This window comes from Rhinatrema bivittatum, chromosome 1 (genome assembly GCF_901001135.1).
Source record: "Rhinatrema bivittatum chromosome 1, aRhiBiv1.1, whole genome shotgun sequence".
NCBI classification, from domain to species: domain Eukaryota; kingdom Metazoa; phylum Chordata; class Amphibia; order Gymnophiona; family Rhinatrematidae; genus Rhinatrema; species Rhinatrema bivittatum.
Window position 1 is genome coordinate 419,896,788 of NC_042615.1, and position 16,309 is coordinate 419,913,096.

Genomic DNA, 16,309 nt, shown 5'->3' on the forward strand with positions numbered 1-16,309 from the left:
AGTCAATTACCCCATATTACCTCAGTGAATGTTATATTAGGACATTCCAGGAAGCTAACGTTCCTATATGAAATAAATGACTGCTTCATGGAGCAGCTGGTACAAGAACCAACAAGAGGGGAAACTATTCTAGACCCAGTCCTCAGTGGAACACAGGATTTGGTGTGAGAGGTGACACTGTTGGAGCCATTTGGCAATAGTGATCACAACATTATCAAATTTGACTTAATAACTGGAGGGAGCGTACTAAAGAAATCTACTGTGACAGCATTTAACTTTCATAAAGGTGATATTATAAAATGAGGAAATGGTTAGGAAAAAACAGAAATGAGCAACTGCAAAGGTTAAGAGTTAGCTCAGGCATGGATGTTATTTAAAAATACCATCTTGGAAGTCCAAACCAGATATATTCCACACATTAGAATAGGTTGAAGGAAGGCTAAATGACTATCGGCTGTTGCGCTTGGCGGTCCATGGTTCCACCTCATGGATCGCCGCTCTTACCTCTTCCCAAGAAGCCCAGGGACACCCAACACTAGCCTCCTTCCATAAACTCGGCGGCAGGCCTCACCGCAGCCTGGCAGCACATCATGCAGCACACATAGCAAGATGCCACAGTCTCTGGTCCTGCTCCCCTTAGGATGCATGTGTGCTAATTGCCTCCAATTTAAAGGGCGAGCAACGGGAATCTAGCAGAGGCACCTCCTGATGACATCACAGTTTCTATTGGACAAAAGGCCTTCCCGGACACCCCTCCAATGCCTTGGCAATAAGTTGATTCCGTTGGAGAAGTGCTTTGCCTCTTGTTTCCTGTTCCTGATCCTTGTTTCCTGGTTCCTTAGTAGTCTGATTTGTCTTCTGAGTTCTTGTCTTTGTGGTCAATCTTCCCTTCGTCTGTCTTCAGTGTCTTGTCTTGCTCCTGTGGTTCCTCATCCTCCCTCCTTCTCTTCTTAACTTGTCCCATCGGATTGGACTTCTGGCCTGACCTTGGAATGGACTTCGATGCTGCTTGATCTTCGCCTATCTCTGACCTCTGCCTGCTTACCATTACTGCTCACAACTCTGCCTGCCCTGACCACCGCCTGAATGACATTGAGTGAAATACGTCCGCCATTGATCCCAGCTGTATCTGTCTCCGTTGACCACTGCCTGTCCTAACCACTGCTTATACCAATTCCACTTCTTCACCATGCTGGCCTGCAACAACTTCTTCGTGAAGGATCGTCACCTCCACAGAGGCCCGCGCCTAAGTCCAGCCGGCCCCGGCACCTGAGGGCTCAACCTAAGGGGAACGAGGGTTGGAACAGGTAAAACTCCAGTTGGGCTTCTGCTCCATCCAGATCCACCTGCCAATGATGGGGACCTGCGAGTTAAGCTAAATCCACTTCGGCCTTCCGCAACACAGGCATGGTTAAAAGGTGAGGTGAGAGAGGCTATAGTATCTAAAGCAGAGCTTTCCAAACTTTTCATGTTGGTGACACACTTTTTAGACAAACATAATTTCACGACACAGTAATTCAGTCTACTAGCAAACCAGAGGTTAAAGGTTAAACGAATAAAACATATTTCAACAATTTATGTATGTTTCCTTAAATATATACATTATAAAATGTTTCACGACACAACCTATCTCATGAAAACCTTTCATTTATATTAAAAATATATAATATTCCAAGATTAATGTTATTGTTATAATTTCTGAGTAACAATAATAAAACAAATTGTCTGTCCCCCACACACTATCTCCTCCCCCAGCACATGTCTGTCCCCCCACACTCATATCTTTTTTATTTTTTTTTATTTTATTATTTTCAATCATAATAGTAAGAAAATAACATCTTACAATTGTAAATAGAATGATGAAAAACAAGAAAAATTTGTTACATAAAGATTTGCAAATACAACATTTAATATACATTGATCATCATTCTTCATAGGAAAATGAAGTGAAGAGGCCCGTAATTACAGGGAGTAATTTAGGTAAATTCAAATTTAAATTTGGCTTAACGGTGACAGAAGACTTTTACTAAATGATCAATTACTGGGATTGATATTGATGTAATCCAGGAGAGGATACTACATTTCCACTCCTGGCATTTAAAAAGGACTTTAATTGCTCAGGGAAAAAGAAGATAAAACACTCATTTGAACTTTTAATTATACACTTGCAGGGGTATCTAAGTGTAAATGAATACCCCAAGGAAATTACTTGCGTTCTAAGCAAAAGGAAATCACGTCTTCGAACTTGAGTCGTCCTAGCGAAATCAGGGAAAATACGTATTGTTTGACCATAAAACAAGGAGGAAATATTTTTAAAATATCGCCTCATTGTATCATTCAAATCAGTCTCTAATATATAGGAAGCCAGCACAGTAGACCTCGATATAACCATATCCGAAGAGTCCTCTAAGAACTGTGTGAGGTTTTCAATGCCTTCTGCTTGCGCTCCCCCAGGAGCTGCTCTATTAGGATTAGTAAGAAAATAAGCTTTATTTATCGCTGGGGTTTTCTCCAATTCGAAGCCCAAATTCTGATGGAAATAATTTTTCAGTGTTGTATATATTCCTTCACCAAGTATCCTGGGAAAATTAACAAACCTTAGGTTCAGATGCCTGGTTTGGTTTTCTAAATACTCCAGTCTTCGAGAACAAGTTCCGAAGTCTTTTATGAGTTTATAGTTGCTTGCCTGGGTTTGTGCCAAAGTCTGTTGAGTTGCTGACAATTGAGTTCTCAATTCTTGAAATTGAGTTTCAATGACAACATTTTGAGCGTTAACTTTGGTGTTTAGTTTCCCCAATTCACCCTGGCAAGCCCTCGTTGAGCTACCAAAGCTCACTATCAAGTCCCATAACGCCTCTAATGTTATCACATCTGGCTTAGGTGGGGGTTGAAAAAACTCACCACCTTCTCCAGATTGTGGCTCCTCCAGTCCTTCCAGCGTTTCAGCCACGGGTCTTCCTGTCGACTCCACTATACCACTGCCATGGATAGGAGAGATAGGCGATGAATTAGCCTGAAAAGGCAGAAGAGACATCGGTACTCCCTGAAATGGAATACTACATGGCTGATCTCCTCCACTCTGACCCCTCGTCGCAGTCGCTCCGGTGATGACCTCATCGAGGGCTGCGAACTGCAGGGGAGGAACGCTGGTAGTCGGGGCCAACGGGAGGCGCTGATCCGGGGGACTCAGCTTAGTATTCCCTGGCGACTGTGGTGCTCCCTCACCACTAGCCGCAACGGGGAGAGTAACCCCTTGTGTCGCTGTCCCAACAGCAAATGCAGATATCAGTCGCTGATCCGGAGGTAAGGATCCATCTGGGGGGAAGACACGGACCCGTCCCTTTCTCTTAGAAGGCATTTTTCAGGTAATATTCAAGCGAAGATTCGGAGTAGCGTTGCACTGCTGCTGCTCACGCCGCCATCTTGAGCCCACACACTCATATCTCCCCCCCCCCCCCAGCACATCTCTCTCCCCCCAAGCATGTCTGTCCCCCACACACTCATCTCCTTCCCCCCCCCCAGCACGTCTGGCCCCTACACTCCTGTACCTCTTCTTTTTGATTGTTGTTTCACTCCCTTCACTGTTCAAGCCTGCCGTGCTGCATAACACCTTCCATGATCACCAGACACTTGCTTGCAGTCAGTACTCCTCGTGGCCAGGCCTCATCGGCAGCAGCAGCCAATGACAGGGACAGCTGGGCTCAAGTCCCACCCACCAAGCCCAAAAAAACCGCGATTGACAGCAACAATTGCCCAATAAACAGCAACCTGCAAAGTGAAAAAAAAAAAGTGAATCGCTAGAAAAAAAAGCCCAAACTTGCATCGGAGTTGACTGGGCTTGCGCGACACACCTGCACACTGCAGGTGACACACTAACATGTCGCAACAAAAAGTTTGGAAAGCTCTGATCTAAATGAACATCTTTCAAGAAATGGAAAAAGGATCAGAATGAAGAAAACATGAAACAGCATAAGCACTGGCAAATCAGATGCAAAGCATTGATAAGGAAGGCAAAGAGAGAATTTGAAAAGAAATTTGTCGTGGAAGCAAAAACTCATAATAAAAACGTTTCCAGGTACATTCAAGGTAAAAAGTCTGCGAGGGAGTCAGTTGGACCATTAGATAATCAAGGGGTAAAAGGGGGCACTTAGGGATGTCAAAGCCATAGCAGAGAGACTAAATTAATTCTTTGCTTCGGTATTCAGGGAGGAAGATGTAAGAGATATACCCATGCCAGAAAAGATATTCAAAGGTAATGATGCAGAGGAACTGAAACAAATCTCAGTGAACCTGTAAGATGTACAGGGGCAAATTGACAAAGTAAAGAGTAGCAAATCACCCGGACCAGATGGTATACATCCCAGAGTGCTTAGCTATTGGAAATTTGTAAACTATCAATATCATCATCTATGGTACCTGAAGTCTGGAGGGTTGCTAATTTAATGCCAGTTTTTAAAAAGGGATCAAGGAGTGATCCAGGAAATTACAGACTAGTGAGTCTGACTTCTGTGCCAGGCAAAATGGTTGAACCTATCATAAAGAACAAAAGTGCTGAACATATAGATAAGCATAGTTTAATGGGGCAAAGCCAACATGGATTTAGCCAAGGGAAGACGTGCCTCACAAATTTGCTACATTTTTTTTTTTTTGAGGGTGTAAATAAACATGTGGAGATAAAGGTAAGTCAGTTGATATGGTATATCTGGATTTCCAGAAAGCATTTGACAAAGTCCCTCATGAGAGACTTCTTAGGAAATTAAAAAGTTATGGGATGGGGGCAGTGTCTTAATGTGGATTGCCAACTAGTTAAAAGATAGAAAGTAGAGAGTAGGGCTAAATAGTAAATTTTCCCAATGGAGAAAGGTGAATAGTGGAGTGCCCCAGGGATCACTTCTGGGGGCCACTGCTTTTTAATAAATTCATAAATTATTCAAAGTTGTGAAAATCCCAAGGAGGATTGTGAGAATTTGCAAGAGGGTATGGCAAAACTGGGAGACTGAGCATGCAAATGACAAATGAAATTTAATATGGACAAGTGCAAGTGATGCACTTAGGAAATGGTAACCCAATTTATGGCTAGTGTTGCGTGCCCCGTCCATGGCAGGCCTGCGACCGGGCCTACTCACATCTGGTGCCTAGCTCCCAGTCCTGGCCCATCTTCCCTCGTGGCTGTGGGCAGCCGCCTATGTTCCCAAGCCTCCATTGCCTCCTCGGCCGTCTCTGGCTCCACTGCGGACCTCCCCAGCTCCCGGCAGGTCTCCCTACGTGTGCCGTGGGAACACGCCGCAGTCCAGCGTCCTGCTGCCCTCTAGGCGGGCGTGTGCATGCCTTGCCGTCTTTTAAAGGGGCCGCGGTGGGAATCCAACCCTCGGCTCCAGATGATGACATCACTAGGCCCTGCTATTTACAGCAGGGCCTGCCACTAGTTCCTTGCCTTGGCAACAGGTCGCCACGCTTGTCGTGTGCTTGTTGCTCGTTCCTGACTTCGTTCCTGGTTCCTGTTCCTGACTTCGTTCCTGGTCCCTTCCTAGCCTTGTTTGGACTGACCTTTGGCTTTGATCCTTGCTACACTTCGGACCACGCTCAGGACTGACCTTTGGCTTTGACCCTTGCTATGCTTGACCACGCTCAGGACTGACTTCTGGCTTTGACCTTGCTACATTTTGGACTATGCTTTAGACTGATCTCTGGCTTTGACCCTCGCTCTATTTGACCTCCGTTCCTCGCTTTACTCACTGCCTGCTCTGACGCCAGCCTGTCCTCCATTTGTCTCCTGGTATCCTCCTGGACTTGGCCTCCTCAGGCTCCGGCCTACTACTACCCAGGCGTCACCTGTTCTTGTTCCTGGCCCTCTTTGGCGCTCAGGTCTCTGGATCCTTGCCTCGTCCGGACCTGCTGCAGTCTTCCTGTTACCTCTTCGGGTCCCTGGTTATCTACCACTTCTCCAACCGGGAGTCATCTAAAGGAGGCCCACCTAAGACCAGCCAGCCCTGACACCCAAGGGCTCAACCTGCGGGGAACAAGGGCTAGTATTGGCGAAGCTCCAGTCAGCTTCCATCTCCCAATCAGCTCCGCCTCCTGACAGTGGGGACCCTTAGGGCTTGCCCTGCGGGTAGCGTCAACCCCACCTCAGGCCACGGGTCCATCTCCAACGCAACAGCTAGAAATGCAAGAGTCCACATTAGGAGTCACCACTCAGGAAAAGGATCTAGATGTCATTGTTGAAAATGCATTGAAATCTTCTGCTCAGTGTGCAGCAGCAGCCAAGAAAACAAATAGAATGCTAGGGATTATTAGGAAAGAAATGGATAAACAGAGAATATCATAATGCCTCTCATCTTCAATATTATGTGCAGTTCTGGTCACTACATCTCAATAAAATATTGCAGAATTACAAAAGGTATAGAGAAGGACAACCAAAATGATAAAGGGGATGGAACAATTCCTCTATGAAGAAAAGCTAAAGAGGTTAGGACTCTTCAGCTTGGAGAAGAGACAGCTGAGGGGAGATATGATAGAGGTCTATAAAATAATGAGTGGAATGGAATGAGTAAATGTTAACCAGTTGTTTACTCTTTCAAGTACAAAGACCAGGGGACACACATTGAAGTTACTAGGTAATTCATTTAAAACTAATAAGAAAAAATATATTTTTTTACTCAGTGCATAATTAAGCTCTGGAATTTGTTGCCAGAGGATGTGGTGAAAGCTATTAGTGTAGCTGCCTTTAAAAAAATGTTTGGACAAGTTCCTGGAGGAAAAGTCCATTAACCATTATTAAGGTAGAGTTGCAGAAATCCACTGTTTATTCTTGGGATAAGCAACTTAGAATCTATCTACTCCTTGGGATCCTGCAAGGACCGCCGCCAGGACTGCCAACTTGTGAGCTGGATTGGCCGCTCTCAGTTTCACATCCATTTGGTCTGAGCCAGTCTAGCAAGTCTTATGTTCTTAAATATCTTTCTGCTTTTACATTGCTTTATCCACCTGTTTGACCACCTTAAGATCAGAAGATACAATCATACCCAGATCCCACTCTTCCTTTGTGCTTAGAACAATTTCACCTCCAGTACTGTACCTTTCCCTTGAGTTTTTACATTCTAAATGCATTATTCTGCATTCTTTTAGCATTAAATCTTAGCTGACAGTCTCTAGACCAGTGGCTCTCAACCTTTTTTCTATCAGGACACATCTGAGAGATGAGGCTCACATGCGTGACACATTGAACACATGACCATCATGGGACCTAATATAAGCATATGCTCTGCATCCACAGGAGTCCCCTGCTTCCTAACAATGGGTGCAGAGCAGAACTAAGACATTTCCCTGTACAACTCACCATACATAAAAGATATTATGATTCTTGTGTCATCTTAATAACAGCATCACAAACTCCCTCTACTACCAGATACATTGTAAAATACAAACAAACCCCACTCTGCACGTGTCTATCAAGCCTGCCAAACCTCAGCAGCACCAACTCCAAGAAATGAAACAACAATAGCCCTGCACATGAAAAGGCAGCAGTTCACTACCAGTGCAACATAATATTGAGAAAATACAACAAACAAGACTGAAACAAATCCCTACTTGCTAGTAAAGTACCTCATCTCAGTCACATACACACAGAACACAGGCAGACCTGCCTTCACCAAATATAGAATAAAAGACCACAAATTACAAATGCAGAAACACAAACTGGAATGGAAACCCCAGAAGCCCTTCTGCATGCAGTGCAAAACTGGAGAACTAGAAACAGAAATATGTTTCCTCCTACACTAAGCAAAGTTCAAAGAGAAAAGAAATGCATATTCTCAAAACTGAAATATTATGGCTCTTTACTCCCCTCCATGCCTCCATCACCCCTCACTTCTCTCAACTATTCAGTCGTCCCTTCACATGCTCATATCCCTGTCCAACATTTCCAACATCCCCCACCTCTGCATCTTCTTCCCTGTGCCTCCTCTCTTCCCTGCTCAACTCTCCCTGCCCTTTTCCTCTCCCCTTCCCTGCCTAGCTTACCTCTGACCGCCTCTTTCTCACCCTTTCCTGCTCAGCATCCCCTGACCTCCCTTCTCCCCAACCCAGCAGGCCCCACACCTCCATCTCTCCCTCCACTTCCATCTCTCCTCCCTACCCAACAGCCCCCAATCCCTCTTTCCTCCACCTCTTCTTACCCAGCAACCCCAACTTCCTTTCCCCACCCTTTCCTACACAGAAGATTCCTGAGTCCCTTTCTCCCAAGGCCTTCCTGCCCAGCACATTTCCCCGTCCACCTGGCTCCCAGCCAGCAAAAACCTTCAGTCCAATCCAGAGTCTCCCTCCCACTTTACCAGGAGCAGATGAGACAAGAAGCATTGAGGAGAGGAATAAGATGAGGAGGCAGCGGAAGCGAGCAGTGGATCTATAGAGCAAACACCTCTCTTTCTCATGCTCCTGCTTTCATATCCAGGCACCTTGGGGTGAAGAAAGAATCAGCAGCCTCACTGCCAGGCCAGGCAGAGAAAGATAAAGTTTGTGTCCTGTTGGGCCCATATGAACAGGAGGAATTGGTGATATCTCGCTCTGATCTGGATGAAAGAGAAGGGAATAAGCTCCCACTGGGCCACGAAGAGGAGAAGGAAGCAAGAGTAGCTTCCTCTCATACCCAATAAAGGAGAAATCAGCCAACTCCTGCCAAGACTGATGAGAAAAGAACAGTCTTCTGCTGGGTCTGTGACACACCTTCTGTGACCCTGCGACACACTAGTGTGTCCCGACACACCTGTTGAGAACTGCTGTTCTAGGCCATTCCTCAAGCTTCGCTAGATCCCTCCTCATGTTTTCTTCACGCTCCTGGCTGTCTACTCTGTTGCAGATTTTGGTATCATTGGCAAAAGGAGAAACCTTTCCCAACAATCCTTCTGCTGTGTCATTTACAAAAATGTTGAAAAGAACCAGTCCCAGAACTGCTCCCAGAGGCACACCACTAGTAAACGTCCCCTTCTCCGAGTAAACTCCAATCACCACTACCCTTTGTCTCCACCTACTCAGTCACTCTAGGATCCATACCAAGGCACACAGTTTATTTATAGTCACCTATGTGAAACTGTGTCAAAAGCCTTACTGAAATCCAAGTATTCCATGTCTAGCGCTCTCTCTTGAGCCAACTCTCTGGTCATCCAACTCGTGGACCCCCCTTCCAACACAAAACTACTCAAACAGTGAATCCTCAAAATTACTCATGTGATAACTATTATTGCAGAAATGGATATGTATTAATTAGGTGTTCTCAAAGAGAATCTAATCAGAAAGATGAAGGGCCTTCCTGCAGATAAATGTGTGATACAGCAGGGCTGACCAATATATACACGGCACCTTCGTGCAGATACTGCTACTTCGGCTCCCTAAGCCATGCCGTCACCCTGTAGAAATAGGTAAAGGTCTGCCACAGAGCACGTTCAACTCCCAAGAGCCAAAGCCCATCCCTGGGCGCTCACTTCATATGTGGCATGTACTTAAAAACAAGAGAAAATAAATGAGGGCACTTCTCTCTGAAGGGCTTCACATAATTCCCTATTGCCTGCTTTAAAAAAAAATTGTTTATGTTGAACACAAAGTAAACTGAACTAAACAGGGAACCAGCAGCTAATGATCTGAAATGCTGAATTTGGAATAAGGAAAATCTTGCCATCTAAATGTTCTGCAGTCCTTGAAACACAGCAGTAGCTCCTTCAGCATTTTACTAATACTGAAGTAGTTTTGCTCTTTAATATACGTAATATGCTAACTGATTAGTGTAACTAAGGTCTAATTTAAGGCAGATCACCAAAAGCAGGTACCCGATTAGATTCCCAGATTGGGTCTTCTGCACCTCTGGTCAGCCAGAGCTGTGGATGCTGCAGAGGTGGCATTCATAGCCCTTGTCGGGGAGGGGTGGGAGGCAGGAAAGAGTCATGTTAATTGACAATGATGACATCCGGTGGTAGAATTTACAGCCCACGATAAAGGGTTCTGGACTTGGCATGCCTGATTTTCGGGCTTATAATGCGGCCTGCCAACTACGTTTTGTAGGGGAATGGCTCACAGTCACATATAAATACTGTGAGCCGGGTTTGTTAACAAGAATGGCAGCCCCCTGGAATCCTTTGAGTTTAATTCAAACGAGCAGGGATTGATCGACGCGCGCTTGACTTTCCTAAAGTATTAATGTACCCATGTATTCACGCTTGGCAATGGGTGCGCAGGCAGTGTGGCATGGAGGGGATCACCTCCCTCTTACTACCTTTTCTTGGAAATGTGGGATTTGTACCTGGCAGGGATTGTAGCGCTTTCTTCCAGACCTGGGCCCGGCAAGGGGTGGTTTACGCATGTCATTGGTATGACTATGACACTTATGTGATGTTGGACTTTAATACATTGGTCTGAAATTGCCAGGTACCTAACAAACATTTTTTTGCGTATCTCCAAGTTAGGCACTATTTGTCTTCTCTATGCTGGACACCAGAGATTTTAGCAGCAGAGTGGAAGTTTGCCACTAAGATGTTCGACACTGCCAACCTTGCCAATACTATCTCTGGATGGATTAAATTGTGCCGAACTGTGCAACAAGATAACCGCTTAGGTTATTTGGCTGCCAAGTGGTCTGATGTGCTAGCCATGACTCTCATCCCTCAATACATGGCAAAGTGCTTTGCAGCCCTATATAAGCAAGTCCCGGATATTGGATTGCGGGAAGTCCAATTTAAGATTCTGCATCGAATATATTATGACAACGTTCGTCGGTTCAAGATGGGTCTTACGGACTCCCCTTTATTTATTAAATGCGGCCAGGAAGAGGGAACACTTTTGCATCTTCTCTTTCAGTGCCGCTCTCTGGGACCATTTTGGAGTGATGTTTTCGCTATCATATCTTCATGCACCGAGGTTCAGCGGCTGACGACGGGACAATTCCTACTCTCTAGCCCGCAGGCGTGCTCTGCCACCTGCAACCGCTCGAAGGACAAATTTAGTAGAATGGCGGCTTTGTTGGCATGTCGTACCATACTAGTGGTGTGGGTGGACCTGCATGCGACGCCCCTTGATCGGGTGTGGTTTCTGCGGATGGCTTCCCATTTACAGTTAGAATGTATGGACTTTCTGGTTGGCAAACGAAAACCGGACAAAGTCTACGGGGCTTGCTGGATGGCTTGTGCTCACTTATTGCCGGATGACATTAAAGATGGGTTGCGAGAGAGTGGTTTCACTTTTGGGTGGCCGTAGCCCTGGTCTCCAAGGGTTGGGTAGGGGGATGGGGTGGGGAAGAAGAGGTGGGGAGGAAGGGGTTGTGAACATTTGTATTAGAGGGGGTGTGAGTGTGGCGAGAGTGATAGAGTGGGGAACTGGGATGATACAGGGAATGGGAATAAAAGTTGATAAATAGTAATGGGACGGAGATGTTCCAGCTGTTTCATATGATGTTTGTTGGTGCTACTTGTTTTTCCTAAGTTACTGTGTCGCTCCGTCTGTGTTGCTTACACTGTGTGTGTATTTATCTTTTGTTCCTTTTTTCTGTCACAGCACGGTAATGTTTCCCTCCCAATAAAAATTATTTTGAAAAAAAAAAACCAGAATAAAATCCCCAGGTAGCTGCAAATGAAGGCTTCTGATGCCAGCATCCCAGCACTGGTTCTGACTGAGCCCAAAGAAATAAGGAGGAACGGAGGAACTACCAGACCAAAAAAATAAGAAAGTCACATAAATTCTGTCATAACTGTAAGGGAATGTCTGTAGCACACAAAGAATCTAGGCATCATGAAGTGTTCACATCACCTTTTTTTAAACCAAAAGATTAGGCAACCGATATTCCCAGACTTCTTTCCCACAGACAGATAGTCACTGGACAGACCAGGAGCCATCATGTGACACTAAAGGAAAGGAGGAATGCAATAAAATACTTTTTCACCAAGAGGATGAGGGAGACCTGGAACAGACATAGCAGAGGTGGGCACGAGCCAAGACAGTGGCATAATTCAACAAAAATGGGGCAGACACAAAGGTACTTTAGTGACAAGGTAAGGGCACGAACAGGCCAGCAATCAAGTTAAGTCTGATGCAGTACAAGAGCCAAGAAGACTGGGTGGACCAAGAAATCCTTGCCTGCTGACACGGGCTATTTCTTGTGGGGTACTTCTCTCTCTTTTATTGTGGCCTTCTCTCCTCTTCACAATGCGGCTCTCCTCTTCTTCCTCACTCGCAGCGGTCGGACACACACTGAAGGGGTATTTTCTTAGACCCTGTTCATTGCAGATGCGGCTCAGTACCATCACAGTCACTTCTTCCAATCTTGTCTGCTATTGTGGTTGCCAGAGCTTGTTGTCAGCCTGCCACGCCGGATCTGTAGCCTATGGCCCTCAGTTGCCAGTATGATCGTTGTCTTCTCTTCGGCATTTGTTTTCTTCTTTGAGAATTGCGGTCTGCTCTCCCTGATGTCGTCTGTATAGTGGAGTTCTTGTTTTAGCGATTTTCTTTTTTATTATTATTTGCTCTGTTTTCCCTTTCTGAATTGTCTTCTTAGTTGAGGGAGGTTTCACAGTCACTCACTGCTGTTCTTTCTTGTTGTTATTGGCTGTTGTTGTCTTTTCCTTTTTTAATGTTGCTTCATTGAACTTGTTTTTCTCTTCTTTTTACAGGTTTCTCTTCTTTTGGCCTCCAGCCTCTGGCAGTCCCCTGCAGTCTCGCAGAGCGCTGTCATCAGCCCTTTCCCCGCTGCCAGCACTGCCTTAGGCCTTACCAACTGAGGACCCGTCCAGACATCACCACCCTGTTTGGAGCTTCAGGATCAAGTAAGCCTATTTTGTTTTTCAATTTTAGGGTACCCCCTTTACAGGTACAAAAGGAGTTTATTTGATGTAGCTCAAGTCCGAATATCATTGACGCTATCATTGCATTCATTGAGTTTGATTCCTAAGACACAAGAAGCCTCTACCAGGCCATAATAATTGAACATCCTAGTCTTCTGTGAACATCATTTAATAGTTATGGATGTGGACGTCACATTTCTTATTTTCTGCTATGATGTCTTTACGTTAGGGCAATGACCTCTGTGTTGGAGATCCAGGAAATAGAGTTCTACTGAGTAAATACTGGAACTATTGTAGTCATCTGTGGTGCAGTAATGTGCTCATAGCTTCTAGCACAGTAGTATTCACTCTGAGCATTCGAGGGCCACCAACAGGCCAGGTTTTCAGGATATCTCTAATGAATATGCATGTTAGATTTGCATATAAAGGCAGTGTGCATGCAAATCTATCCCATGCCCATTCATTAGGAATATCCTGAAAACCGGCCTGTTGGTGGCCCTTGAGAGCTGGGAGTGAATACCACTATGCTAGCATTTAATGGTGTGCCACTTTCATTCTATGCTTATGAGTGATAATGGTTACTAGCCCACACCCCAGTGGCCTGGCTGCTAATTTCCTCTACTGTCAGGAAATATGTCTTCATAGAGAGGGTGCTGGATGCTGGGAAAGCCCTTCCAGAGGAGGTGGTGAAGAAGAAAAAAGTCAACAAATTCAAAGGGGTATGGGATAAACACTGTGGATACCTAAAGAAATGAAGAAGAGGGTGCATGGGGGTAACGTGCATGGAGAGGCAGTTACTACCCTTAACAGGAAGCATGGGGATTACTACCCATAGTCAATAGCCTTGATGCTTTTGATGCAATTGCAACATCGCTCCCCACTTTGACTGCAGGGAGGGAGGGGAACTGGATGCAGACAACAACCAACATGGGCCCTGATTTTTACAGTCTGGGGTATTGACACACAGACATAAGGTAAAAAGCACAGTACGGCTTCTACAGCCAAGTCCCAAAGCAAAGAACTTCAAGCAGCATTGTCTGAATTATCAAGAAGGCTCCTCACCTAGTAAAAATGTTGCTAGTAGTAATTTACGGGTTTGACAGTTCCTTGGTTTTGATTGTAAATATTATTACCCTTATCATAAGGCTTGGGGGTAACTGCATGGAGCAGAAGTTACTACACTTGAGAGAAACATGGGGGTATCCTGCACAAAGCAGCATATACTATCATAAGAAGCTTGCTGGGCAGACTGGATGGGCCAACTGGTCCTTTTCTGCCATCATTACTATGTTACTATGCATAACAGTCAGTTTCAGATCATTGACCACACTGGAGGCTTCCTTGCCCTTACACTGATGAACGTCAACAATGTGTTGTTGTGTACCACACATTGCACAACATTTCTCATGTTCTTGTGCCTTCTGAGGAATGCTTTTGTCAGCCTTATTATAATCCACATGAACTTGATTATACTTTATCTAACTTGCAAAGTCACCTGTGTGACATGTTCCCTATAGAAAAAGGCATTGTGCTGCAGGCTTTACAAACAAACGTGTGCATATACAGTCTGTACTATCATTTTCCTTGATGAAGACCTCTACTACCATTAAAGGGTTAACACCCCCTCCTCAGTCCCCGTGCTCATGGAAGGAGCACTAGCCCCTTGAACCAATAACAGCGGGACATAGGGTCACCATACTACTTTAAAAAGAGTTGAGGGGAGGGCAGGGTAAACAGATGAGGGAAGATATCACATTTTGAAGAAGCCTAGGGCAACAAAATTCCTTGCATCGGCGCTGCTACTCATTTAGCAATAAGAATTTTTTACAAGGTCATAATTAAGTTTTCAAATAAATAGGCAGTATTCATAGCCCTCATACAACCATGACACCTACTGGCCATAGTCAGTGTGCATGCATGCATGCAGGGTTCTGGGAGGGAGACATGGCTTGCATTCCCCTGTTGATGATGGTTGCTGCAATGGCAGAGATGGTGAAAGGGTTAAAAATGGTGGGGGAAGAACTCAGGTATGTAGTAAATGAAGGCTCACAATATCATAGTTTCAATAAAGGTTGGTCCCTATAGAGCCAGAAGCTACATGGTACAAAAAGAAGATGCAAAAACGTTTTAAAATAAAAAGGGACTTTGTAAAACATGGAGAAGAGATATTTTAATTATTTATTTACAAGATTTCTACTTCATGCTGTCCACTTTTCTAGGTGGATTTTAATAAAAACATAAACAAGTAATTACAAGAACAAAAATTTATATTATACCCAAAGCCTGATGTATTTCTACCTTACCTCAATATTCGCAGCCCAAGCTCTTAAATAACCAACACCAAGCATGCAGTTTGGAAATGATGCCCAAAAATAAATAGCACTTTCTTTCTTAGGAGGGCCAAAAAAACTAGGGTACACATCTCGGAAGCCTATTCCTGCATTTCAGTTTATAATTGGCTCTGCCTACTGCACATACACGCATTGTTACTAATCAGCATATTATGTTTTATTCTCCTAATGTACGTATGTTTCCAAGTTAGATTTTTGTCACAGCTACACTAAAGAACACCGACTGCAGAACCAGTGATGAATGCAGCAACTTGAGGAGCATCTCAAAGTCCTCCAGCCAGCAGATGCTACAAATCCATGCATGCAAAATGCAATAAAGAAGAATCTAGTTTATGAATAAAAATTCCAAAAGGCAAAATTACAGCTTTACATGGCAACAGAAATCTGTCAGTAATCCTTTCATTTAAATATTCCTTCCAGATTATAGAAAGAAAAAACAGTGCTCATAGATAGGACACATGGTAGCACACATACACACAAAGAGACATAAACTGATGCTTATTCAACCTCTTTGTATATAAGATTTTATAGCTAGATACTGAAATAAAAACAAAGCCATCATTTAAAAATTACGATCCTCCTCACCCGCTTCCCCCACAAACCGAAGGGAAAGGAAGCGTCAAGTATTTTGCATATATTTCCATGCCAGATAAAGGAAAGTGCGGAGGAGCCACGTTACCTTGCAGAGATCAATCGCAGAGACATATCCCTGCCGCTCGCACCGCTCTGGCACTGCCACTAAAGGCGAAGCTACAGCTGATCCTCCAAGAACCATAGAGTACAGCGTCCAGGCGGCAGCACAGTCCCCACGCCTATTGTTTCCACTGTAGAAGGACTTCACAAGGTTTACATCATAGAAACCCTGGCAGGCGCAAGAAAGTCTCATTCATCTCTATGGTCGGGAAAAGCTGATCTTCAGGGATCCAGCTAAGGGAGAAAGAGGTTTCCTTTTAAACAGAAAGAAAAAGAATCGTTCCCCTTGTTTAAGGAGATTGAGAGCAGTGCTGGGAATTTAGCTATTTTATAGCTAGATTTGACAACTTTTTGAAATGTGAATGAGACAGGAAGCTAATTTAGCTATTTTTTGGACAATTTAGCTACAAATCTGGCGAGTTTTTCGCAGCTCTAAAATTTCCA

General features: G+C 44.5%; 1 protein-coding gene across 1 annotated transcript in view; it reads right to left on the minus strand.

Annotated features, from left to right (window-relative positions):
- Positions 1-15,966, minus strand: part of FBXO10 (F-box protein 10) — a 286,312-nt gene extending 270,346 nt beyond the window's left edge. The window contains exon 1 of the mRNA XM_029603080.1: positions 15,852-15,966. Coding sequence (XP_029458940.1) covers positions 15,852-15,947 — 96 coding nt within the window. The 5' untranslated portion in view covers positions 15,948-15,966. The remainder of the gene's footprint in view (positions 1-15,851) is intronic.
- Between the last annotated feature and the right edge of the window lie 343 nt (positions 15,967-16,309).